At 38.2% G+C, this 27,962-nt stretch overlaps 1 protein-coding gene across 2 annotated transcripts in view; it reads left to right on the top strand.

The window, feature by feature from the left end:
• Nucleotides 1-27,962, top strand: part of FMN2 (formin 2) — a 381,203-nt gene that overhangs the window by 91,183 nt on the left and 262,058 nt on the right. For both annotated transcript variants that reach the window (XM_042925783.1, XM_042925782.1), the window contains exons 3-4: nucleotides 12,147-12,294; nucleotides 21,041-21,096. In XM_042925783.1, the coding sequence (XP_042781717.1) occupies nucleotides 12,147-12,294; nucleotides 21,041-21,096 (204 nt within the window). The remainder of the gene's footprint in view (nucleotides 1-12,146; nucleotides 12,295-21,040; nucleotides 21,097-27,962) is intronic.

The following is a 27,962-nucleotide window of genomic DNA, read 5'->3' as shown; positions in this document are numbered from 1 at the left end:
TGAACATCTTTTCATGTGCCTGTTGGCCATCTATCTGCATGTCATCTTTAGAAAAATGTCTATTCATGTCTTCTGTCTATTTTTTAACTGGATATTTATGATTTGGGTGTTGAGTTTTATAATTCTTTATAGATTTTGGATCCTAACCCTATATTGCGTATGTCATTTGCAAATAGCTTCTCCGACTCTGTAGGTTTTGTTGATTGTTTCCTTTGCTGTGCAGAAGTTTTCTTTTTTGATGAAGTCCCAATAGTTTATTTTTGGTTTTGTTTTCCTTGCCTCAGGACACATATCTAGAAGGAAATTGTTAAGGCTGATGTTAAAAAAGGCCTGTGTTCTCTATGATTTTTGTATTCTCAGGACTTGGATTAAAGACCTAAATCTATTTTGAATTTATTTTTTCGCTTGGTGTAAGAAGGTGGTTCACTTTCATTCTTTTGCATGTTGTCCAGTTTCACCATCTTTTTACCACGGGACATTCTTTCCTGCTTTGTCAAAGATTAATTGAACATATAGTTGTGGGTTCTTTTCTGGGTTTTCTATTCTGTTCTGTTTATCTATGTGTCTATTTTTGTGCCAGTTCCATACTGTTTAGAGCACTACTGCTTTGTAATATAACCTGATGTCTGAACTTGTAATGCCTCTAGGTTTGCTTTTCTTTTTCAAGATTGCTTTGGGGGCACCTGGGTGGCTCAGTCAGTCAAGCTTCTGACTCTTGATTTCAGCTCAAGTCATGATCTCACAGTTCACGGGTTTGAGCCCTGGGTCAGGCTCTGCACTGCGAGGGCACTGACAGTGCAGAGCCTGCTTGGAATTCTCATTTCCCTCTCTCTCTCTGCCCCTCCCCTGCGTGCATGCTCTCTTTATCTCTCACTTTCTCTCTCTCTCAAAAAAAAAAAAATAAACATTTAAAAGACAGATTGCTTTGGTATTTCAGGGTCTTTTTTGGTTCCATACAAATTTTAGAATTTTTTCCTAGTTCTGTGAAAAATGCTGATGTAATTTTGACATTCTGTTTTGGACATCCCTGTCTTGTTCCTGACCACAGAAGAAAATGTCTTGGTTTTTCTCCACTGGGCAGTATATTAGCTGTGGGTTCTTCATAGATATCCCTTATTATTTTGGGGTATGTTCCCTTTAAACCTACTTTTCGAGGTTTTTTTTTTTTTTTATCATGAATAGATGTTGTAATTTGTCAAATGCATCTATTGAAATGATACAGTTCTTCTCCTGTCTTTCATTAATGTGGTGTGTCACATGATTGAGTTGTGAATATTGAACCACCTTTCCAACACAGGAAACCTTTCTGGTTCCTAAATACTCATTGTATGTCAGCTATATGTACAGAATAATGTCCTGGGGAAAAGGTGGATATAGGATATGGTAGCTGGAGTAAGAGGCTTATAACCCTACTTGGGAAAGTAACAAATACATTCCTGACATGTTAAATGGAAATAGAAGAAAGTAAAAGACATTCATGGATGGTCGAGGAAAGACCACATTAATTATAATTGAATTCAAAATTTAGTGACGTTCAGCACAAATGCCAAGAAAACTCTGTAGACCAAGGTTTGCTGAAACTAGTTTCTCATCCTAAAGCAAAGATTTAGTGTTGGTTCTGTATCTTGATGTGTAGATATGATGATGACTTTGAATTCCTCTGAAAAGGACTTTTTTAACTATAAGAAATGATGTATGATTGTTCTAATCAAACATAGATTTAAAACAATCAAAACAAGTGGTATTCATGGTGTGTTATATTTGAATAACATCATGTCATTTTCATAGTTCTTTCCACATAGGCTTTCATAGCTCTTTCTGCTCCTGCTTCATGCCAGCCCCATAGAAAAGACCAGGCGGGTGTTTTTCCTGATTTACTGATAAGAATATCAAGACTTCAGAAGGTTAAAAGATTTGTCTATGGTGGCACTGATTATATCCCAGGAGCATTGGCTACATATATTTTTCTTTTTCTTTTCTTTTTTTTTTAAATTTAGAATGGTTTCCACATTTTTATTTTTTATATATAATTTATTGTCAAGTTAGCTAACATATAGTGTATACAGTGTGCTCTTGGTTTTGGGGGTAGATTCCTGTGATTCATCACTTACATACAACACCCAGTGCTCATCCCAGCAAGTGCCCTTCTCAATGCCCATCACCCATTTCCTGCTCTCCCCCAGGTCCCCTCTATTAGCCCTCTGTATTTAAGAGTCTATTATGAATTGCCTCCCCCTCTGTTTGAAACTAATTTTTTACCTTCCCTTCCCCCATGGTCTTCTGTTAAGTTTCTCAAGTTCTACATATGAGTGAAACCATATATCTGTCTTTCTCTGACTGACTTATTTCACTTAGCGTAATACCCTCCAGTTCCATCCACATTGCTGCAAATGGCAGGATTTCATTCTTTCTCATTGCCAAGTGGTATTCCATTGTATGTGTAAACCACATCTTCTGTATCTATTCATCAGTTGATGGACACTTGGGCATTTTCCATAACTTGACTATTGTTGAAAGTGCTGCTATACACATTGGGGTACAAGTGCCCCTATGAATCAGCACTCCTGTATCCTTTGGAAAAATTCCTAGTAGTGCTCTATTGCTGGGTTGTAGGGTAGTTCTATTTTTAATTTTTTAAGAACCTCCACTCTGTTTTCCCGAGCTGTTGCACCAGTTTGCATTCCCACCAACAGTGCAAGAGGGTTCCTGTTTCTCCACATCCTCACCAACATCTGTTGTTTCCTCAGTTGTTCATTTTAGCCACTGACTGGTGTGAGGCGGTATCTCATCATGGTTTTGATTTGTATTTCCCTGATGGTGACTGATATTGAGCATCTTTTCATGTGTCTGTTGGCCATCTGGATGTCTTCTTTAGAAAAGTGTCTATTCATGTCTTCTGCCCATTTCTTCACTGGATTATTTGTTTTTTGGGTGTTGAGTTTGGTAAGTTATTTATAAATTTTGAATACAGACTCTTTATCCGATATGTTATTTGCAAGTGTCTTCTCCCATTCTGTCAGTTGCCTTTTAGTTTTGTTGATTGTTTCTTTTGTGGCACAGAAGCTTTTTATCTTGATGAGGTCCCAATAGTTCATTTGGCTTTTAATTCCCTTGCCTTTGGAGATGTGTTGAGCAAGAAATTACTGTGGCTGAGGTCAAAGAGGTTGTTGCCTGCTTTCTCCTCTAGGGTTTTGATGGTTTCCTGTCTCACATTTAGGTCTTTTATCCATTTTGAGTTTATTTTTGTGAATGGTGTGAGAAAGTGGTCTAGTTTCATTCTTCTGCATGTTGCTGTCCAGTTGTCCCAGCACCATTTGCTAAAGAGACTGTCTTTTTTTCCATTGGATACTCTTTCCTGCTTTGTCAAAGGTTAATCGGCTATACATTTGTGTGTCCAATACTGGATTCTCTATCCTATTCCGTTGGTCTATGTGTCTGTTTTTGTGCCAATACCATATTGTCTTGCTGATTTAAGCTTTATAGTAGAGGCTAAAGTCTGAGATTGTGATGCCTCAAGCTTTGGTTTTCTTATTCAGGATTGCTTTGGCTATTCAGGGTCTTTTGTGTTTCCATACAAATTTTAGGATTGTTTGTCCTATCTTTGACTAGAATGCTGGTGCAATTTTGATTGGTGTTGCATTGAATGTGTAGATCGCTTTGGATAGTATTGACATTTTAACAATATATATTCTTCCAATCCATGAGCATGGAATGTTTTTCCATTTCTTTGTGTCTTCTTCAATTTCCTTCATAAGCTTACTATAGTTTTCAGCATACAGATCTTTTACATTTTTGGTTAAGTTTATTCCTAGGTATTTTATGGTTCTTGGTCCAATTGTAAATGAGACTGATTTCTTGATTCCCCTTTCTGCTGCTTCATTATTGGTGTATAGAAATGCAACCCATTTCTGTGCATTGATTTTGTACCCTGCAACTTTGCTGAATTCATGTATCAGTTCTAGCATCTTTTTGGCGGAGTCTATTGGGTTTTCCATGTAGAATATCATTTCATCTGCAAAAAGTGAAAGCTTGACTTATTCTTTGCCAATTTGGATGCCTTTTATTTCATTTTATTGTCTGATTCTGAGGCAAGTACTTCCAACACTATGTTAAACAGCGGTGAGAGTGGACATCCCGTCATGTTCCTGATCTTAGGGGAAAAGTTTTTCCCCACTGAGGATGATATTAATTGTGGGCTTTTCATATATGATTTTTATGATGTTAAACTATGTATGTTCCTTCTATCCCAACTTGAGGGTTTTAATTAAGAAAGGATACTGTATTTTCTCAAATGCTTTTTTCTGCATCTATTGACAGGATCATATGGTTCTTATCCTTTCTTCTATTAATGTGATGTATAGAATTACCAGCCCTGCAGCCAAAGAGTGAATCCCACTTGATCATGGTGAATAATTCTTTTTATATGCTGTTGAATTCGATTTGCTAGTATCTTCTTGAGAATTTTTGCACCCACATGTGATTCTCCTTTTTATTGGGCTCTCTCTCTAGTTTGGGAATCAGCATAATGCTGGCCTCATAGAATGAGTCCGGAAACTTTCATTTCATTTATATTTTTTGGAATAGCTTGAGAAGTATAGGTATTAACTCCACCTTAAATGTCTGATAGAATTCCCCTGGGAAGCCATCTGGTCCAGGACTCTTATTTGTTGGGAGATTTTTGACAACTGATTCAATTTATTTGTTGGTTATGGGTCTGTTCAAATTTTCTATTTCTTCCCATTTGAGTTTGTTAGTGTGAGGGTGTCTAGGAATTTGTCCATTTTTTCCAGGTTGTCCAGTTTGTTGGCATGTAATTTGTCATAGTATTCTCTGATAATTGTTTGTATTTCTGTGGTGTTCATGTGATCTGTCCTTTTTCATTTGTGATTTAATCTATTTGGGTCCTCTCTTTTCTTTTTTGAGAAGTTTGGCTAGGGGTTTATCAATTTTGTTTATTTTTTCAAAAACCCAGCTCTTACATTCATTGATGTATTCTACCTTTTTAAAAAAATTCTATATTGTTTATTTCTGCTCTAATCTTTATTTCTCTTCTTCTGCTGGCCATGGGGTTTCTTTGTTTCTTTGCTGTTCTGCTTCTGCTTTAGATGAGCCATTAGGTTTTGTATTTGGGATTTTTCTTGTTTCTTGAGATAGGCCTGGATTGCAGTGTATTTTCCTGTTAGGACTGCCTTTGCTGCATCCCAAAGAGTTTGGACTGTTGTGTTTTCATTTTCATTTGCTTCCATATGTTTTTTAAATTTCTTTTTTAATTGCCTGGCTGACCCATTCATTGTTTAGTAGGTTGCTCTTTAACCTCCATTCCTTTGGGGTTTTCCAATTTTTTTCTCATGATTGAAACAATTTCAAACTTGATTTCAAGTGTCATAGCATTGTTATTTGCAAATATGCATGGTGTGATCTCAATTCTTTTATTTTTATTGAGGCCTCTCTCATGATCCAGTATGTGATCTATCTGGGAGAATTTTGCATGTGCACTTGAGAAGAATGTGTATACTGCTTCTTTTGGATGAAAAGTTCTGAATGTATCTGTCAAGTCCATCTGGTCCAACGGATCATTCAAAGCCATTGTTTTTTTTTTGATTTTGCCTAGAAGATCTGTCCATTCACTAAGTCCCCTGAAATTACCATATTCTTATTAATAAGATTGCTTATGTTTGCGATTAATTATTTTATATATTTGGGTGAATTCAGTTGGGGGCATAAACATTTATAATTGTTAGCTCTTCTTGATGGATAGACCACGTAAATATGATAAAATGCCCTTCTTCATCTCTTCTTACAGACTTTAGTTTAAATCTAGTTTGTGTGATGTAAGTATGGCTACTCCAGCGTTCTTTTGAGTTCCATAGCATGATAGATGGTTCTCCATCCCCTCACTTTCAATCTGAAGTTGCCTTTAGGTCTAAAAATGGTTCTCTTGTAGACAGCATATAGATATCTTGTTTTTTTTTAATTTTTTTAATGTTTATTTATTTTTGAGAGAGACAGAGACAGAGCGTGAGTGGGGGAGGGGCAGAGAGAGAGGGAGACACAGAATCCGAAGCAGGCTCCAGGTTCTGAGCCTGTCAGCATAGAGCCCGACACAGGGCTTGAACTCACAAACCCTGAGGTCATGACCTGAGCTGAGTCAGACACCTAACTAACCGAGCCACCCAGGTGCTCCTGGATCTTGTTTTTTAATCCATTCTGATACCCTCTGTCTTTTAATTGGAGCATTTAGTCCTTTTACATTCAGCATTATTATTGAAAGATATGGATTTAGCGTCCTTGTGTTATTTGTAGGTTTCATGGTTGTGGTGATGTGTCTGGTCTTTTGTAGTCTTTGCAGCATTCCACTCACAGAGTACCCCTTACGATCTCTTGCAGGGCTGGTTTAGTGGTCATGAACTCCCTCAGTTTTTGTCTGTCTGGGAAAGCCTTTATCCCTCCTTCTATTCTGGATGCAGCCTTGCTGGATAGAGAATTCTTGGCTGCATATTTTTCCTATTCAGCACATTGAATGTTTCCTGCCACTCCCTTCTGGCCTGCTAAGTTCTGGAGGACGGGTCTGCTACTACCTTTATGTGCCTACCCTTGTAGTTTAAGGTGCATTTGTCCCTAGCTGCTTTCAGAATTCCCTCTTTATCTTTGTATTTTGCCAGTTTCACTATGATATGCCATGGAGAAGACCTATTCCTGTTAAACCTGAAGGGAGTTTTCTGTGCCTCCTTGAGTTGGATATCTGCTCCCTTCCACAGAATAGGGAAGTTCTCATTTATAATTTATTCAAGTAATCCTTCTGCCCCTTTCTCTCTCTCTTTTTCTGGAACTCCTATGATATGGATATTATTAAGTTTCATTGAATCACTTCGTTCTCTTATTCTCCCCTCATGGTCTAATATTTTCTTATCTCTCTTTTTCTCGGCTCTATCATTTTCCATAATTTTATCTTCTATTTCATTTATTCTCCACTCTGCTTCTTTCATCTTGTTCTTACTGCAATTAGTTTATTTTGCACCTGCTTTATAGCATTTTTAATTCATCATGACTATTTTTTAGTTCTTGATCTCTGCAGCAATAAATTCTCTGCTGTCCTCTGTTTTTTTCAAGCCCAGTGATTAATCTTATGCCTATTATTCTAAATTCTTAGCAAATATCTTGTTTATATCTGTTTTGAGCAATTCTCTGGCCGCCATTCTTCCTGGAGTTTCTTTTGAGGTGAATTCTTCCTTTTCATCATTTTGGCTAGTGTTCTGTCCCTTACTTGTTGTAATAGTTTGTTAATGTGTCCTGTACCTGCGAGCCCTACTATATTAAAAAGGGGTTATACACTGTTCAGGGCCTGGCCTTTCAGGAGGTGTTTTCGTAATATGTTACATGCTCTCTGTTGTTGTGAGTCTGGTTGCTTTGTCTCCCTGCTTTTAATAGTGGTTTGGACCTTCCACCATGAAGTAACCCTGGAAAAACAATTTTAAAAAGAGGGTGGTGGTGGAAGAAGCCTTATCCCATACAAAGAGAGAAATGACAGGGGTGGGCAAAAAGAAAAAAAAAAAAAAGAAAATTGACCAGACAGAGTAACCATATGACTTAATCCTGAGAGAGAGAGGAAGATAAATAAGAAGGAGATACAGAAGAGGCATAAAAATAATAGATTCAATATGTCTGCTTAAAGAAACCAACAACCAGAATAACCAGACTAGAGAACAAAGACATTAGAGGAAGGAAAGGAAGGAAATAAAAAGGAATATATATATATATAAAATAAGAATTGACCAAGAATCAAATCAGAAAATGCAAAACCGCTGGGTGCCTTGGAGCCAGTGGCTGTGCTGGTCTGGAGGAAGGGGTTGTCTGGTTGGTCAGTGCCAATCAAACACTGGTAAATTCACAGTGACCAGACTTGGAGGGGTGTGGCTTGGTAGGAGGCAGGTCCCGCCTCCACTGTGGGCCCTTTGTTCCCTAGAGCCTCATCTTGTTGGTGACGGGGATAAAAATGGTGACACCCCAGTCTCTCCTCCCCAGACTGGGTGTCCCAAACACTCTGTTGAAGCCATCTGCACAGCGCTGTGCATGTGGGAGCAGGCTGGGTATGTTCTGCTCCACAGCCTCTTGCACCTCCCAGGTGCTCAGCGGGATTCAAACCCCCATGTCTTAAAGGGTCCCACTACATGCCCACGGTTTCCGGGAAGTGCCACTCTGCCCAGCCAGATTACAAAGGGCCTCCGGCTCCTCACAGTGCTGCGTGGGCGGGAACAGGGTGGTTTGTCCCACTCCACCATCTCCTGCACCTCCCTGGCACATGGCTGGGATGCAAACCCCGTTGTCTTAAAGGATCTCGCTCTGCTCACCCCAGTTCCAGAAAAATGCCACTCCACCCCAGTGATAGAGGGCCTCTGGCTCCCCCCACAGTGCTGAGCTGGTGCAAATGAGGCCGTCTGTCCCGCTCCACAGTCTCCTGTGCTTCCCTGGTGCTTGGTTGGGATTCAAACCATCAGTCTTAAAGGATCCCACCTGTACACCCTGGTTCTAGGGTAGAGCCCCTCAGCCCAGCCAGCCGACAAAGGGTCTCTGACTGGCGGGTGCAGGCAGGGTCTTTTGTCCTTGGAATGGCTATATGCCTTCTTCACAGAGCACTCAAGGGAGGGGATTGCTTTCTCTCACTGAGGACTGCACCTCTGTGCTAGTTACCAAGACTGGGACTGGCTCCCCTTCTCCCCAGGCACGTCAACAGGGCAGCTGGCCCCAGTCCAGAGAAAGCCAGGCACTTAGAAATTAGATCTTTGTCTTTTTTTTCTGTTCCCTGGTCCATGGCTTTTCTCTGGTCCAAATACAATCCTACACTTCAACAGCCTCTCTTTCTCTTCCTTTTATCTTTCCAAAGAAAGGGATCCCTCCCCTGTCTTCCTATGCCTCCCATTTTATCTCTCCAAGTTTTCAATCATGCACCTATGGCCCACCAAGTTGTCCCCATGGGCCCCTGGAGATGTCTCCGTCACTCTGCAGCTCATACTCTTGGAATTCCAAGTTCTCTGACCTCAACACTGCTGTGTTTGAGGGATGGGGGAACTTTGGGTCCCCCGACTTTGCTGCCAGGTTGACCCTGTTCCTATTTTTCTTTATATTGTATAATTGCTGGTAGGTTTAGATAAAACAGGTAACATAATAGATTTGTTTTCCATGTGGCATCCAGAAAGTACCTTTTTGGTGTCTTGTTATGTATATGAAGAAAATGAGCTACTGCCGCTGCTCATACTGACAAACCATCTTTTTACTTCTTTTTTATCTGCCAGTTCTGTTAGTTCAGTTAAGTGGCTTTTATGTAGTCATCCTAGCGTTGTCAATTGCTAGGGGAGATTTGTAGGACCTGTGTACATTCTTCATGGGCTGAAGGAGTTTTCAGTCAATCTGAGGAAAGATGAGATGCACTCAGTAAGGTGTTATGCCACCATCCTGCATGGCATACTGTTACTTCTGAAAATGAATGGTGGCAGGGTGCTGTATCAGTGTTCTGATGCATGAGTGGTCCTTGTGAGGGGGAACTTCAGCTAGACTTTTCCCGAGAGATTAAATTCCATAATGAGGAGAACTGGGGAGTTATGGTACTGGAGTGAAGTTCGACTTAGGGAACATGGAGGGATGGATTTGGGTGGGGGGATTAGAGTCATATAGAAAAAATTAAATGCTAGGTTGAAGAGGTGGCATTTGTAGGTGCCAAAAAGCCACAAAAGAAATTTGTGTTTTGCTTATTTTCTGCTAGTAGAGCTCTGCTATGAAGGAAGGGTTTTGAGATTACCATCGTAGCATTGTGATATATTACAATACTGGAGCGTGGCTAAAAAACTGGACTGAACCAAATTTGTTGTTGTTGCTGTCTGTTTATGTGAAGTTTTATAAAGTGCTTTCAATGTACTTTGTATTTTGGTGAACTGTGCGATCCTAAAGTGAAACCGTTTATCCCCTTAGTCGTTGCTGCCTTTTTCATGTGGCACAAAGTCAGAGGCTGAGTGGGTCTGTTATCAGGATGATAAAGCTCTCTAGGCAAGAGTTGCTTTGTCAGGGAATGTATAGCTTGCTGCCTGGGTAGGTGCTTGACTACACTTTCCGTGAAAGGTTTAGGTACTGCAGAAACAAAAGAGGCGGGATTCTGTGCCTAACGTTTGGCAGCAGGCAAGGAGACATTTTCCTAAAGCAGTGGCTGGACGCACCACTGTCAGAGCATCAAGCCTTGACATATCCCTCACCCAAGTCTTACTCTGTTCTTCTAAGAATGAGCATATTCTCTGATATTTTTGTCAATCCTCGTAGACGGAATTACTTCAGTCTCACTACTGAGATCTCATTTCCAACATCATGTTAATTAAACAAACTACTAATTTCACCGGCGAAAAGCTATTTCTGACACGCAGTAGGCTGAAAAGCAAAGCCTTTGCTGTCGATCAAGAGAGGAATAGTTGAATGGGGCGCCTGGGTGGCTCAGTCAGTTAAGCGTCTAACTTGGACTCAGGTCACGATCTCACGGTTCATGTGTTCGAGCCCCACGTCTGTGCTGACAGCTCGGAGCATGGAGCCTGCTTTGGATTCTGTGTCTACCTCTCTCTCTCTGCCCCTCCCCCACTTACACTCTGTCTCTCTCTCAAAAATAAATAAACATTAAAAAAATGTGTATGAACAGTTGAAACAGTATGGAAAGCTGAAATGCTTAGCCAGGTCTGCAATGTGACCCTTATGTAATACTAGCCAAATCCAGGAATCTGAATTCTCAAATAGGGCCAGTGTCTGTAAAGTTAAAGCTTAAACTACAGATATATACACTGTGTCTTACTGTCTATGCTGAACAATAATTTGTGAATTTATTAGATTAATTTGTTAAATGCATTATAGAAATAGCAATGCCTGTCCTGGGTTAACTCCATTTCCTTTATAATCTCAACACAGTGGTTACAGTACGGTTTTTTGTTGTTGTTGTTTGTTTTGTTTTATTTTTAATTTGCTCTTCACCTCTACAATACTGTTATTCTCTTTGTTTTACTTTAGGTTGACCATAAGCTATAGGCAAATATACCTACAAGTAAGGAAAATATCATGGAGAGAACCTAGGGCATGTATATTTTGAGTGCATGCATCCTAAAATGGTTAAACATGTTATTCTGAAATCCTAATGAGAAGTTTTCCAAGGTGTTTATAGGCCTCAAAGTGGCCTCCTTTGTGAGATTTCCACTTTGCTTCCTGGCATTAGGTGTAGTTATGAGTCTTCTCATTCTGTCCAGATTCTGTTAGTCTTCAGCTGGGAAGCACTTTCTTTGCCAGAAGATCCCTGTCCAATTTTTTTACTCTTGGCAAGTTCATTTACTTTTTCGTGGTTTTTGTCCCAAACATTTTGAAGCCTGGACCCATGATAAGTTGGTTTCCTAGGCTTTTTGTTGTTGAAGGCAAGGAAGCTATTATTGTTCTGTGGTGCCCAAGTACAGCCTGTCCTTTGACTTTGCCACAAGTGTTTAAACAGATTTTAAAGGGACATCATATTCAAATGTCTTAAAGATTCTAGTTCAGGGAGTTCTCTGAATGTCTGGATTTTCTGGTCTTATATTTCCTTGCAGATGCACACGGAATCTCCACCACAAAAAAAAAAATTATATTTTTCTATAGAAAATAAATTGAGATGTGCCTGGGTGGCTCAGTCAGTTAAGATTACAACTCTTAATTTCAGTTCAGGTCATGATCTCATGGTTCATGAGATTGAGTTCTGATTCAGGCTCTGTCCTGACAGCGTGGAGTCTGCTTGGGATTCTCTGTGCTAGCCCCTCCCCCATGCACTCTCTCTCTCTCTTTGTCTCAAAATAAATATTTTTAAAAAAAATAAATTGAAAAAGAAAGAAAAAGTTGAGACAAGTATGGTTATGAAATTGAAATAATTGTGTGAATGAATGTTAACATTATGAATCTACATTGGATAGTAGGCAATGCTGTTTTAATGTTTGATACACACACACACACACACACACACACACACACACCCTGCATATGTATGTATAAGATAAAAATGATGTCGTAATGTAACAATTAAAAAAACTTCATTTTCATGATTGAATTAAAATAGCTTTACATTTTATTTTTTTTTATTTTTATTTAAAAAATTTTAAATATAGCAAGATCAACTTTACACCTGGGCTGCAGTCAGCCAACCCACTCACTCACTGGATTATACAGAAGGGCAGTTTCCCCGACGAGTCCCACCTGTTTGGCCACCGTCTACACCTCCTGATGAAGAACACAGGTCTAAGGATGTTGAAACAGGTAGGAGCCCAGAATGTTCTAAAAGTGTGTGATGTAAAGTACTGTGCAGTGCTTACTGGGTACTAAGTCTTAAATTTCTCTTCTGTGTTTCTTAGATTATGATCTGCGGCTAACTCAAACAAAATCAGTAGGAGTCTTGTTAAATTGAAAATTCTTATGCTCCACTTTCAAGGCTGCTGAGTTAGAATTCTAGGGGATAGGGCACTGGAATTGTCCAGTTATTATCGTGTATATAAAAGTTTGTGAAATACTGCTTCAGGTGGCCAGTGGTAGCCACCACCTGAGGTTGAGGCTCCACATCCTGAGTTGGGCTGAGAATGCCAAAAGGAAATTTCTGTCTATTGCCTTCGAAGATGGTGGCCACCTTACCTCTTCACTCTGACCCTCTTCCTTTATTGCTTTCCTTGTGCTTTTCTTGATCCTTTTCTTAACTTCAGAGATAATGAGGACATAGAGATACAAGTTTCACTAAATCTAAATTTTGAGTAATCTTTTAAAAACTGTACAGTGTTCAAATGTATCTTAAGATTTTTCTTTTTGGTTGTTTTTCTCTTTGCATCTTTTGTTGTCTTTAAAGTATTTTGTATTATTGGCTGGGAAGATAGAAAGATTAATGTCAGCTTTATATGGAGCCTGAAAGTGGGAAAGCACTTTGTATTTGTCTTAAGAATTAAGAATCACATTTGTGCAGCAATGTTTTATGAAATTTGGTTGTTTAATTCCTTTCTAAAAAGTTTTCAGTTTGGTATAATAAATTTCTGACTTCTCAGTGGACTGATCCATAAGTGGAGAGTAAATTGAAGGGCATCATTACTATTCAGATATCTATCTATCACCAAATTTTCCTAAAATAGTAGCATGAGTGTTAGAGTTAAGAATTTTGATTTTCCCCCACATTGACTTATAGAGAAAAAGTCATTAGAAACTCAATTTGGACTTGTAATAACCGGGTATAGCGTATGAGCATGAAATATCATTTACCAGCTTTGTAACCTTGGGCAAATTTCTTAATCCCTGTACTCAGTTTCCTCATCTGTCAAATGTCAGTAAGAATAGCATCTACTACATAGGGCTGTTTTGAGAATTATATGAGTTAATGCATGTTAAAGCATAGAATTAGCATCCAGAATGTTGCATTGGGCTTGGTATAAGTGTTTGCTATGGTTATTATAATTATTTCCATTATTTCACATCATTATTTATTACTTCCTCATGAGTTCCCTTTAAAACCAACAATAACCCACAGTGTTAAGGATTTTATTCTAGGCTCTTTTCCAAAGGTCTGCAAAGCAAACTCAGTGTTTATAATCCTGTATTTACCCTAGTCTCTGGAGGGATGCACTTATGTCTTTCTTCTTTCTACTGAAGCCCAGAATGGGGGGCCCACACCCAACCCAGAATGACCCTTTTTTAATGTCAGATGCTTTCGAAACACTGCTTAGTGTTCACTAGATGGACTGTACTCCCTAAAATGAGCAACAAATGAAAGATAGGAGGTAGGAAATGTTGTTCCATGCAGGGCTCTGAATTTCTTATAACACAGTACAGTCAATCAAGGGCCAAGGTAGATTCCTTAATGCAAATATCTTCAGAGATGAAGGGTTCTAACATGATGGCACCTGAGAATAAAGCAATTACATAAAAGTGTATTTCATTTTAAAAAGAAAAACACAGGGGCTCCTGGGGTGGCTCAGTCAGTTGAGCGACTTCAGCTCAGGTCATGATCTCATGGTTCATGAGTTTGAGCCCCGCATCAGGCTCTGTGCTGACAGCTCAGAACCTGGAGCCTGCTTCAAATTTTGTGTCTCCCTCGCTCTCTGCCCCTCCCCCACTTGCTCTCTCTCTCAAAAATAAACATTAAAAATAAAAAAAAAAAAACCCACACAACTAAAAGTATTGATCCTGTTAAGTACACTGTATTATTCATGTTAAAAGTTACATTGATTACTTGGCAGGAAATAGCCAGGTATAGATACAGAAGAACTAAATTACAGTTTCATTGAGAGTTCTCTTAACTCTCTTAATGTCCTGTGTTTTACATCATGATTAGTGTGGTATTTTCATTTTATTCTTCTCTAGTATGTCTTTCTCCACTTTTCTGAAACATTTATATTCTCTTCTAAAATTTTAAGGTACTTTAAAAATGTTATGAAATATTTTATATTATTGATTTTGTATACTGGAGGAGGACTAGATTGAAAGGTAGTGATAATATACATTTTAGTTTGGTAAAAGATAATAGTTGGAATTGATACTAGGAAATTTGTAACTTAGTTTTTTCTTTGTTGTTTGGTGTAGCTTATAAAATGACAGAGAAAGTAATTTTTAATATAATAACTTGTATCCTTTTAAAATATGCATTCTTGAAGAGGATGATGGGGGTAAGTAGAAAATAATTTCATGTAGTGATCTGTTTTTCTCCAGTTGATCTGTTATAAACCTCAATAGCTATATAGCTTTCTTTTGTTCAAATGATATAATGGCACTTTTCTAAACTTTTCCTGCTGTGACTCCATGGGGTATTCTGATTCTGGGGCCATTTATTAACTATTTGCAGTACACTTAATGACAATTGCTATACACTGTTTTGTAGTGACATCATGGTGAAAGTCAGTATTTGCAACGTGTGGCCCCTTTCAATTTTAGTTTAAAAGAGTTCAATGACTTTATTTTCTTTCTGAAGAAGAAAGACTTTCAGTTACATTTTAGAAAATCGAAAACTTGTGGGATAACTAGGTAGCTCAATTAGTTGAGCATCCTACCCTTGACTTGGCTCAGGTCATGATCTGATGGTTCATGAGAATGAGCCCCTATTGGGCTCTGTGCTGACAGTGTAGAGCCTGCTTGGGATTTTTTCTCTCTCTCTCCTTCTCTTTGTGTTCCTCCCTCACTTGTTTCTCTCTCTCTCAAAATAAATAAATAAATAAATAAATACACTTAAAAATTTTTGAAAACTTGTTTCTTGCCTTTTTTTTTTTTTTTTTTTTTTGGTCTTGGGCTCTTTTTAATATTTATTACTAATTCACATCTCCAGCTAATTCAGATTTCTGTTGCTGCCTCTTCTGCTTTTCTCATGCTTCTGACTTAATTTTTTGTAATCCCTTCTGTGAGGGAGGTTTTTATCCACCTTTCATATATTGATGAAAGAACCAGCTCTCCTATATATGGATTTGAGTTGCAGAGGTCAAGGTAAGGCCTTGATTTCTCTCCCCACCAGTGATATGGAGAAGGGCTGCAGATTCTTGGGAATCTTTTGCAGTTGGCATTTTTTCCCACAGATCAGCATAAGGTGTGAAAATTGACCTTTTGAAGTCTATAGAATGCCTCCTGGAAAGATAAGCCTAGCTGGAAAGGATATTGGGGAGCATTGTTCTGCAAAATTTGGTGGCAGAAACATTGATAAGAAGAAAACCTTTCCATTTATCTTGTTTTCTCTTTCTTTTATCTCTTCATTTTCCTTTACTTATATATATAACACCCTCCCCACCCTCCATGGTTGTTTGTTCTTCTGGAGTCCCATGACATTTTATTCATATCTCTATCATTCAAATTACTTATGTATTTTAATTTATCTGTTTATGTATATTTGTCTTTGTTGAAGACTCCCAACATTTCAAGACCTTTGGGCACATAGTATATGTTTAAATATTTAAGTCAATAAATTAAGATCTTTTGTTGAAAAAGATCTAAATAACTATCTGCTTAGCACATAAATGCAAGCCTTTGAGAGAGTTTTGTGTGTGTGCTGAAACAGCCCATGGACCATTTTCTGGGCTCAATACCAAGTTTCAAAAGTTATTCACTGGATTCACAGAAATCAAAGAGATTATTAACTTTAATTTTCAAATTTATGCATAATAGAGGCACGATGTCTAGATGTGTGTGGGGACTTATTACGTCTTTGAAACACCAAGCCCCTTCTCTTTCTTCGAAAATGTGAAAGGCCAAGTAGAGTAGTATTTAGGAAGGCAGTTTGGGGACAGAAATCCTGGAGGAAAATATGTAGAAGAAAATCTGGTAGAAACATGGTAGGGACTTTTTATATAGAAATCCTAAAAATCATGTTTACATGTTAGCTGAAAGGACTGTAACCCACCTTTGCTCCAGAATAGATTTGAAGGCGTACAAAAGGAAGACAAAAGAAAATAAATCAAACTGAAAGAAATTTAGGATGGAACAATAAGATGAAGCTGAAGTCAGCTAGTATACAAATATTCTTCAGAAGGACTTGTAGTTTTCAAAGATAGTTGGAAATTTTTCTTTAGGTTTAAAGTAGAAAGGGAAATGGGGACAATTCTCTAATGATTCTCTGTGTGCATGAGGTTAAAAGCGACAGTGTCTTTTCTGGACTTTTATATAAAGAAGTAGTATTTCTGGTGGTTCCTAATAAGAGAGATTCTGTGTGCTATAATGCAAACAGTATCATCAACTCATTTCCAGGAGTAGTCTGAATGCTTTAATACACATTCAGTTGGGAGTAATGCAGAAATTCTATAAATGGCCCAGGAAGATTTGATAGTGTTCTATTTCTCAGCTTCCCACTTGATCAAGGGATAAAATGTACCAGAAAACATTGACCATGTCTCCTATAGATAATTCTTCATTTTCAAATTTATTTTTTGTGATTTTGGCCTGCATTTCTCTCTTATATATGCGAGCTAAATATTGTGTGTCAATGTTCTTTGTGGGCATTGAGGGGACATATCCATACCATGAGATACTCAAATAAGCGGGACATAAAGTTGTTTCTTTTAGGAAAATTACATGTTTAACTCCATCTCCATTTGTGGAAGGATATAGTATACCAGAATTAAAAGCATCTGCCATATATTAGGCAGCTAATCATAAATTATATTATTTAAGTTTAATAAGTTCTTTCTCAGTTAAATTGACTAGACTTGAATCAAATTGATGTATTAAAGAAACTATTTTAATGATTTTACATAAGTGCATTTTATGTATTTTATGTATTTTATTTAATGACTTTTATGCATTGTAATTATGCTATAAAACTCTTTAGAGACTGTTTAATTCCTTTTTAGAAGTCATACTTCATGTCTTAAAGAGGTGATTTAATTTATTTTCCATTCATGGCAGAAAGGCATATCCTACTCATTTTCTTTCTCTCTACAAATGCCAAACTCATCCACGTATGTTTTGTTATACAAGTCTTATGCTTATTTTGTGATGATAAAGAGATTGTTTCTGAAACATATTAGGAATTATGGGGAGCCCAGAATTTTAGATTGTTGATTATTTAGAACACTTAAAGTTTTGTCAGGAATGTTCTTTCTCCTACTTTGCTTCACAGTAATAGTTTTTAAACAGTCTAGTTACTGAATTCTTAAGAAGGGTGAGTGAAAGAGTTGGCAGTTTTAAATGTACCTTTGAGAGAGCTGTTACTGGGTTACTCTTTGAAAAGAACCGTCTTGGTTGATGAATATGTAATGGGGACTGTCAGCTCCAGATCTAAGTGGAAGGCAATTCCCGAAAGCCCCGGATGCTGGAAGAGGGGAATATTGGTAACAAGTGTCATGGGATTTTGTAACAGAGGTGATCAATCTAAGAATGTTAGAACTAAGTGGATTTCTTAAATCTACCTGCCCAATGACTTTATAGCCTTGAGTAGCTACTCAGAAACCAGCTTACTTATCATTTGCAGCAAACATGCCATTTTGTTTCACTCAACACTTAGTGTCATCTCTCATGCTTCTCTTTATTCTCTCCTAACTATGCCTGCTTTGTTTTTTCTCTTTCTTATTTGTCTTCTCCTTAACTCTTATTTTTCTTTTCTCTTGGTTCTCTTTGATTTTACCTTTGTTTTGCAATGCAGTTATTCTATACACATCTTTTCCATCTTAAAATCTTGACATTCTAGAATTCCTATGCCTCATTTTATGATTCTGAAGAGAGTGTTTTTTGCCATAACTTTCCCTTAGATGTTGTAACACACTGATTCAAAGAAATAAGAAGTATAGTGGAAGGGAGGGGGTGGGAGAATGAACTTAATTCAGGTGTTATTTATTTATTTATTGACTGACAAGCATAGCTTTACTTTTAAAAAATATATAATTTATTGTCAAATTGGCTAACATACAGTGTGTGCAGTGTGCTCTTGACTTGGGGCAGGATCCCCATGGTTCATTGCTTACATACAACACACCTCTCGACAGAAGGAAACTAAAAGTTTGGGAGGAGGAGGATTCAGGAAAATGACTGGGTTGTCTTTCTAGTTCATTGTTCCGGTAAAATGTCTGCATTCTTTACCACCAGAACCCAGAAATTTGCTTTTTTGGGCAGGTCACCAGGTCTAGAGCTATAGGGAAAAAGGTAGGAAACACTGTATGTATTTCTAATGCAAAGAACTGTTGGTGTTCCATTGGGTTCTCCCTGCACTATCAAAATAGGAAGAAGAGAAAGAAAAGCATTTTCCATCAAAACAAAGCCCCAGGATTTTATCTAGAGTTTGTTGAGTTTGGGGATTTGTAGGTAACTAAAAACAAAAGTGTTCCAGCATTTGTATTTGCTTTATATTAACTGCTGATTGGCTTTGTTTTTAGGACCCTTATTCAAAATTGGCTAACTCTGGTGTTAAGTTCAGAGTAGAGATTTGTCAGGATAAGAAAGAAGAATCCATTTTTTATTACTTGAAAAAAATGCAATACTTGTCTGGGAAAATGCTTGCATTTTAAGGCCACTTGTTAATGTTCTATTGCCGCAGTGACATCTGTCGGTGACTACTTTATGCTCTTCTCAATGATTTTTGTTTTGAAAGATACACTCCTAGCTGAGGTGCAGGAAGTAGCTAAAGGCAAAGTGATATCTATGTTGCCCCTTTTAAGATTCTTACTCCCCTTTTTCCTTTCCCAGGATACCTCCTTTCATGGTTTGATCATTCTTTTGATCACTTCTTCCATTCACTCCTATAATTACTGGGCAAATACTTTAAGCCCCTACCGTGTGCCAGGCAGTATTCTAGATGCCAGGGACAATAGAGGGAAAAAAGACAAAAATCACTGCCTTCATAGAGCTCATATTCTAGTGGAGTAAGAGAGATAATAATTAGGAGGCAAACAAGTGAATTATGTAGTATATTATGTGATGTTCCATGTTAAAGAAAGTAAGAGACAGAATGAAAAGTGCTACAGTGGGTCAGATCACCACTAGGTTGGTCATCACTAGATTGCTAGGAAGTCTGGAACAAAGCCCTAGGGAAAGAGCAAGGCAAGGGAGACATACAGATATCCCACTATAGCAGAGACCCTGTGGAGGGAGTATGGCAGCATGTTAAAGAGCAGCAAGAAGACTGTTGTGGCCACAGGAGCAGGTAGGGAAAGGCAGAGGTGGTCAGAGAGGTCAGGGACTGTGGACAAGTGAAAGAAGGCCAAGAGCCTGTACAGATCCTGTGCTTTAATTTCAGTGAAATGGAAACTTTCAATGTAGTTTAACAATATGTTATAAAATTTAATAATAAGCCCTTTTTTATTTTGCTAGAGCATTGTCACATGTATCAACTAGAGTGCTGCTAAATTAGGAATGTCTAAATTATCCTCAAGAGTGACTGCTATTTCTTGTCAGGAGTCTGATCTGCATGCTAGCTGTGGTTGGAGAGACATATGACAGGAGAGAAACTCTAGTCTTCCAGCTTCCCACCAATTGCTTATATTACGTGTCTCTGATTTTTCAACTGTAAATTGTCGATGATGGACACAATGAGTTGTTTTCACACTCTACTTCATGGAGCACTGGGGGTTTCTGAAGGCCCTTTTGTTTTTATTTTTTGTTTTACAATGTTCATGCAAGGTTCACTTAGAAGAAATTGTCCCTTAGCTTGAAAAGTAATCCTGGAATTTGTTTTCCCTTAGGTTTTCCAGCATGAATTTACAGTCTCATAGACTCTGAAATGACAAATAAAGGAACAAAATCCTTTCAGAATCCTTTATTACTCGATGGTAGTACTCATGATCTCTTATTGAAATTAGAAGGTAGGGGGCACCTTTGTGGCCCAGTGGGCTTGAGCGTCCAACTCTTAATTTCAGCTCAGGTCAGGTAATGATCCCAGGGTTGTGGGATTGAACTCCATGTCGGGCTTCGTGCTAAATGTGGAGCCTGCTTAGGATTCTCTCTCTCTCTCTCTCTCTCTCTCTCTCTCTCTCTCTCTCTCTCCCTCTCCCTCTCCCTCTCCCTCTCCCTCTCCCTCTCTCCCTCTCTCCCTCTCTCCCTCTCTCCCTCTCTCCCTCTCTCCCTCTCTCCCTCTCTCCCTCTCTCCCTCTCTCCCTCTCTCATGTGCTCTCTCTCTAAAATAAGAAAAAAAAAAGAAATTAGAAGGAAAGTTGTCAATAGATAAGACAACTGAACCCATCCTTCAAGATTGATGAGTTCTATCATTGTACAGACTTGAGCTAAGTAAATAATATAAGTGAATGTTTCAATAGGTATTTCCTAGCACAAAATAGATGCTAGCAGTTGAGAAAAATAATTATGATTGGTGTGTTGAAGAAGGGCATGAGGCTATTCTAATTTAAAAAATAATGACGTGAGCATTAGTCGTTACCTGTGTTATATATGCTGAAAAGTAGTCGTGTCTTTATAATACAGAAGTATAATTGGTAGATAAACTTCTACCAAAAAGATAAACTTTTTGGTACTTCTGGTTAAAGATATGCTTTAGTTAGTTTTGTTTTCTGATTGAGGAATTGGGAAATTTCTTCTTTAAGATACTAACTCTTTTTCTTTTTCAAACCAGAATCTCGGTCTGCTGTTTTGGAAACTCCAAAAAAATGTTCAGATGCTGTTCAGCAGGTAAGAAGATCTTTTTTTTTAAAATTTACTCATTTAAATTTAAATTAGTTAACATATAATGTAGTATTGGTTTCAGGAGTAGAAGCCAGTGCTTCATCACTTACATAAAACACCCACTGCTCATACCCAACAAGTGCCCTCCTTACTACCCATCACCCCTTTAGCCTATTCCCCTACCCACCTCCTCTCCAACTACCCTGTTTGTTATCTATATTTAAGAGTCTCTTATGGTTTGTCTCACTCTCTGTTTTATCTTATTTTTCTTTCCCTTCCCCTATTTATCTGTTTTGTTTCCTAAATTCCACATGAGTGGAATGATATGGTATTTGTCTTTCTCTGACTTGTTTCACTTAGCATAATACCCTCTATTTCCATCCACGCTGTTGCAAACGCAGGATTTCATTCTTTTTGGATCACTGAGTAATAGTCCATTGTGTGTGTGTGTGTGTGTGTGTGTGTGTGTGTGCGCGCGCACCACATATTCTTTATCCATTCATCAGTCAATGGACATTTGGGCTTTCTCCGTAATTTGGCTATTGCTGAAAGAGCTGCCATAAACATTGGCATGCGTGTGTCCCTTTGAATCAGCATTTTTGTGTCCTTTGGATAAATACCTAGTAGTGCAATTGCTGGGTCATAGGGTAGTTCTATTTTTAATTTTTTGAGGAAACTTCATGTTTTCCAGAGTGGCTGTACCAGTTTGCATTCCAACCAACATTGCAAATGGATTCTCCTTACATCACATCCTCTCTAACATCTGTTGTTACCTGAATTGTTAATGTTAGCCATTCTGACAGGTGGTATCTCACTGTGGTTTTGATTTGTATTTCCCTGATGATGAGTGAGGTTGAGTATCTTTTCTTTTCTTTTTTTTTTAATATATGAAATTTATTGTCAAATTGGTTTCCATACAACACCCAGTGCTCATCCCAAAAGATGCCCTCTTCAATGCCCATCACCTACACTTCCCTCCCTCCCACCCCCCATCAACCCTCAGTTTGTTCTCAGTTTTTAAGAGTCTCTTATGCTTTCGCTCTCTCCCACTCTAACCTCTTTTTTTTTTTTCCTTCCCCTCCCCCGTGGGTTTCTGTTAAGTTTCTCAGGATCCACATAAGAGTGAAACCATATGGTATCTGTCTTTCTCTGTATGGCTTATTTCACTTAGCATAACACTCTCCAGTTCCATCCACGTTGCTACAAAGGGCCATATTTCATTCTTTCTCATTGCCACGTAGTATTCCATTGTGTACATAAACCACAATTTCTTTATCCATTCATCAGTTGATGGACATTTAGGCTCTTTCCATAATTTGGCTATTGTTGAGAGTGCTGCTATAAACATTGGGGTACAAGTGCCCCTATGCATCAGTACTCCTGTATCCCTTGGGTAAATTCCTAGCAGTGCTACTGCTGGGTCATAGGGTAGGTCTATTTTTAATTTTTGAGGAACCTCCACACTGTTTTCCAGACTGGCTGCACCAATTTGCATTCCCACCAACAGTGCAAGAGGGTTCCCATTTCTCCACATCCTCTCCAGCATCTATAGTCTCCTGATTTGTTCATTTTGGCCACTCTGACTGGCGTGAGGTGATATCTGAGTGTGGTTTTGATTTGTATTTCCCTGATGAGGAGTGATGTTGAACATCTTTTCACGTGCCTGTTGGCCATCCGGATGTCTTCTTTAGAGAAGTGTCTATTCATGTTTTCTGCCCATTTCTTCACTGGATTATTTGGTTTTTGGGTGTGCAGTTTGGTGAGCTCTTTATAGATTTTGGATACTAGCCCTTTGTTGGATATGTCATTTGCAAATATCTTTTCCCATTCCGTTGGTTGCCTTCTGGTTTTGTTGATTGTTTCCTTTGCTGTGCAGAAGCTTTTTATCTTCATGAGGTCCCAATAGTTCATTTTTGCTTTTAATTTCCTTGCCTTTGGGGATGTGTCGAGTAAGAAATTGCTGCGGCTGAGGTCAGAAAGGTCTTTTCCTGCTTTCCAAACCCTTTAGGGTTTTGATGGTTTCCTGTCTCACATTCAGGTCCTTTACACATTTTGAGTTTATTTTTGTGAGTGGTGTAAGAAAGTGGTTTAGTTTCAATCTTCTGCATGTTGCTGTCCAGTTCTCCCAGCACCATTTGTTAAAGAGACTATCTTTTTTCCATTGGATGTTCTTTCCTGCTTTGTCAAAGATGAGTTGGCCATACGTTTGTGGGTCTATTTTTGGGGTTTCTATTCTATTCCATTGGTCTATGTGTCTGTTTTTGTGCCAATACCATGCTGTCTTGATGATGACAGCTTTGTAGTAGAGGCTAAAGTCTGGGATTGTGATGCCTCCTAATTTGTCTTCTTCTTCAAAATAACTTTGGCTATTCAGGGCATTTTGTGGTTCCATATAAATTTTAGGATTGTTTGTTCTAGCTTTGAGAAGAATGCTGGTGCAATTTTGATTGGGATTGCATTGAATGTGTAAATAGCTTTGGGTAGTATTGACATTTTAACAATATTTATTCTTCCAACCCATGAGCACGGAATGTTTTTCCATTTCTTTATATCTTCTTCAATTTCCTTCATAAGCTTTCTATAGTTTTCAGCATAAAGATCTTTTACATCTTTGGTTAGATTTATTCTTAGGTATTTTATGCTTCTTGGTGCAATTATGAATGGGATCAGTGTCTTTATTTGTCTTTCTGTTGCTTCATTATTAGTGTATAAGAATGCAACTGATTTCTGTACATTGATTTTGTATCCTGCGACTTTGCTGAATTCATGTATCAGTTTTAGCAGACTTTTGGTGGAGTCTATCGGGTTCTCCATGTATATTATCATGCCATCTGCAAAAAGTGAAAGCTTGACTTCCTCTTTGCCAATTTTGATGCCTTTGATTTCCTTTTGTTGTCTGATTGTTGATGCTAGCACTTCCAACACTATGTTAAACAACAGCGGTGAGAGTGGACATCCCTGTCGTGTTCCTGATCTCAGGGAGAAAGCCTTCAGTTTTTCCCCATTGAGGATGATATTAGCTGTGGGCTTTTCATAAATGGCTTTTATGATGTTTAAGTATGTTCCTTCTATCCCGACTTTCTCGAGGGTTTTTATTAAGAAAGGATGCTGAATTTTGTCAAATGCTTTTTCTGCATTGATTAACAGGATCATATGGTTCTTTTCTTTTATTAATGTGATGTATCACGTTGATTAATTTGCAAATGGTGAACCGGCCCTGCATCCCAGGAATCAATCCCACTTGATCATGGTGAATAATTCCTTTTATAAGCTGTTGAATTCGATTTGCTAGTATCTTATTGAGAATTTTTGCATCCATATTCATCAGAGATATTGGCCTGTAGTTCTCTTTTTTGCTGGGTCTCTGTCTGGTTTAGGAATAAAGTAATGCTGGCTTCATAGAGTGAGTCTGGAAGTTTTCCTTCCCTTTTTATTTTTTGGAACAGCTTGAGAAGGATAAGTATTATCTCTGCTTTAAATGTCTGGTAGAATTCCCTAGGGAAGCCATCTGGTCCTGGACTCTTATTTGTTGGGAGATTTTTGATAACTGATTCAATTTCTTCGCTGGTTATGGGTCTGTTCAAGCTTTCTATTTCCTCCTGATTGAGTTTTGGAAGCGTGTGGGTGTTTAGGAATTTGTCCATTTCTCCCAGGTTTTCCAGTTTGTTGGCATATAATTTTTCATAGTATTCCCTGATAATTGCTTGTATCTCTGAGGGATTGGTTGTAATAATTCCATTTTCATTCATGATTTTATCTATTTGGGTCATCTCCCTTTTCTTTTTGAGAAGCCTGGCTAGAGGCTTATGAATTTTGTTTATTTTTTCAAAAAACCAACTCTTGGTTTCGTTGATCTGCTCTACAGTTTTTTTAGATTCTATATTGTTTATTTCTGCTCTGATCTTTATTATTTCTCTTCCTCTGCTGGGTTTAGGCTGTCTTTGCTGTTCTGCTTCTCTTTCCTTTAGGTGTGCTGTTAGATTTTGTATTTGGGATTTTTCTTGTTTCTTGAGATAGGCCTGGATTGCAATGTATTTTCCTCTCAGGACTGCCTTTGCTGCATCCAAAAGTGTTGGATTGTTGTATTTTTATTTTCATTTGTTTCCATATATTTTTTTCAATTTTTTTTAACGTTTATTCATTTTAGAGACAGAGCATGAATGGGGGAAGGTCAGAGAAGAGGAAGACATAGAATCTGAAACAGGCTCCAGGCTCTGAGCTGTCAGCACAGAGCCCGACGCGGGGCTTGAACTCACGGACCACGAGATCATGACCTGAGCCGTAGTTGGTCGCCCAACCAACTGAGCCACCCAGGCGCCACCCCCCTCCCCCATATATTTTTTAATATCTTCTCTAATTGACTGGTTGACCCATTCATTCTTTAGTAGGGTGTTCTTTAACCTCCATGCTTTGGGAGGTTTTCCAGGCTTTTTCCTGTGGTTGATTTCAAGCTTCATAGCATTGTGGTCCGAAAGTATGGTATGATCTCAATTCTTGTATATTTACGAAGGACTGTTTTGTGACCCAGTATGTGATCTATCTTGGAGGATGTTCCATGTGCACTTGAGAAGAAAGTATATTCTGTTGCTTTGGGATGCAGATTTCTAAATATATCTGTCAAGTCCATCTGATCCAATGTATCATTCAGGGCCCTTGTTGCTTTATGGACCATGTGTCTCGATGATCTATCCATTGTTGTAAGTGGGGTATTGAAGTCCCCTGCAATTACCACATTCTTGTCGATAAGGTTGCTTATGTTTGTGAGTAATTGTTTTACATATTTGGGGCTCCCGTATTCGGTGCATAGACATTTATAATTGTTAGTTCTTCTTGATGGATAGAGCCTGTAATTATTATATAATGCTCTTCTTTATCTCTTGTTACAGCCTTTAATTTAAAGTCTAGTTTGTCTGATATAAGTATGGCTACTCCAGCTCTCTTTTGACTTCCAGCAGCATGATAAATAGTTCTCCATCCCCTCACTTTCAATCTGAAAGTGTCCTCAGGTCTAAAATGAGTCTCTTGTAGACAGCAAATAGATGGGCCTTGTTTTTTTATCCATTCTGATACCCTGTGTCTTTTGGTTGGCGCATTTAGTCCATTTACATTCAGTGTTATTATAGAAAGATATGGGTTTAGAATCATTGTGATGTCTGTAGGTTTCATGCTTGTAACGATGTCTCTGGTACTTTGTGTCACAGGATCCCCCTTAGTATGTCTTGTAGGTCTGGTTTAGTGGTGATGAATTCCTTCAGTTTTTGTTTGGGAAGACCTTTATTGTTGAGTATCTTTTCATGTGTCTGTTAGCCATCTGGATGTCTTCTTTGGAAAAGTGTCTATTCATGTCTTTTGCCCATTTCTTCACTGGAATATTTGTTTTTTGGGGTGTTGAATTTGATAAGTTCTTTATACATATTTGATACTAACCCTTTAGTCAATATGTTATTTGCAAATATCTTCTCCCTTGGTTGCCTTTTCGTTTTGTTGATTGTTTCCTTCGCTGTACAGAAGAAGCTTTTTATCTTGATGAGGTCCCAGTAGTTCATATTTGCTTTTGTTTCCCATACCTCCAGAGTCACATCTAGTAAGAAGTTACTGCAGCAAGGTCAAAGAGGTTTTGCCCGTTTTCTCCTGTAGGATTTTGATGGTTTCCTGTCTCACATTTAGGTCTTTCATCCATTTTGAGTTTATTTTTGTGTATGGTATAAGAAACTGTCCAGTTTCATTCTTCTGCATGTTGCTGTCCAGTTATTCCAGCACCATTTATTGAAGAGACTGTTTTTTTCCCATTGGATACTCTTTCCCGCTTTGTCAAAGATACATTTGTGGGTCCACTTCTGGCTTCTCTATTTGTTCCATTTATTTATATGAAGTTAGAAGATCTTATTAGGATGTTGAATCCTACTTCCTTTCTTTCTTACTTTCTCTCTTACTTGTCTTAAAATTGTGACAGGTTCTGATTTTCTTTTTCATCTGCCAGCTAGCTGAGGCCATCCTTATTTCTCTAAGTCTTCGGGGAAATATAATCATGTGGAAGGGGATGTTGTCTTCCATTTAGGCTTTGAAAAAAAAATCAACCTTGAAGTGGAACGGAGTACAAGCTTTTTAGAAGCTGCATCATTCTGTATCTAGCCAAAGAGTTGGGCCTGACAGAAGCTGGGTCCAGCAGGACAGTTTCCATTCCAGATGTCACATGGAGATGTCCCTGGCTGAACTAATAGTTCCATGGATGAGAGTTTGAAGAACTCACCAGAGGTTTTCTAAAATCAAATCATATGTTTAAGTTACCTCGGTGGATGAAACATTAGTTAGTGCCTGTTTAATTCCCACAGAAACCGTTTTTCTTTTACTAAAGAAGCCAGATTTTGTTTTTGTTTTTTTGTTTTTTGAAATCAAAACACTATTAAAGAAAAAAAGACTGCAAGAAAGGAAACATGTAGAATAGTAATTGTAGATAGCAATTGCTCTTTTGGATACAAAACCAGTTTTTAAAAATGTATTTATACTTTCTTCCAACTAGTCTTTTGAAAATAACTGAGTACTAGATATTATCAGTAAGAAGACTCTATCCTCCAGCACAGCCTAGTGGAAGGTGAGAAGATTCTCATCCAGGTTCAAGGCCCAGTTCTGTTTCTGGTTAGTGTGTAACAACATACTAGGATTTCTGGGACATGGTGTTTTTCTCTGTCAAATTAAAGAGTTTGATGATTTTTGAGAGCTTTTCCAAGTTAAAATTGACATCCCTTTTGAAAAAGCAGCGTCCTGAATCATACATGAAGGTTGTGCTCCCTCTGGAGGAGCAATGAGAATATAACAATGTTCAAGAACTACAATTTACTCATGCTTTAAAAAAATACAGCTCTGAAGTTATT

The sequence above is a fragment of the Panthera leo genome, chromosome F3, assembly GCF_018350215.1.
Source record: "Panthera leo isolate Ple1 chromosome F3, P.leo_Ple1_pat1.1, whole genome shotgun sequence".
Lineage (NCBI taxonomy): Eukaryota > Metazoa > Chordata > Mammalia > Carnivora > Felidae > Panthera > Panthera leo.
Note: the sequence above shows the minus strand (reverse complement) of the source record. Positions and strands in the feature narration are given on the sequence as shown.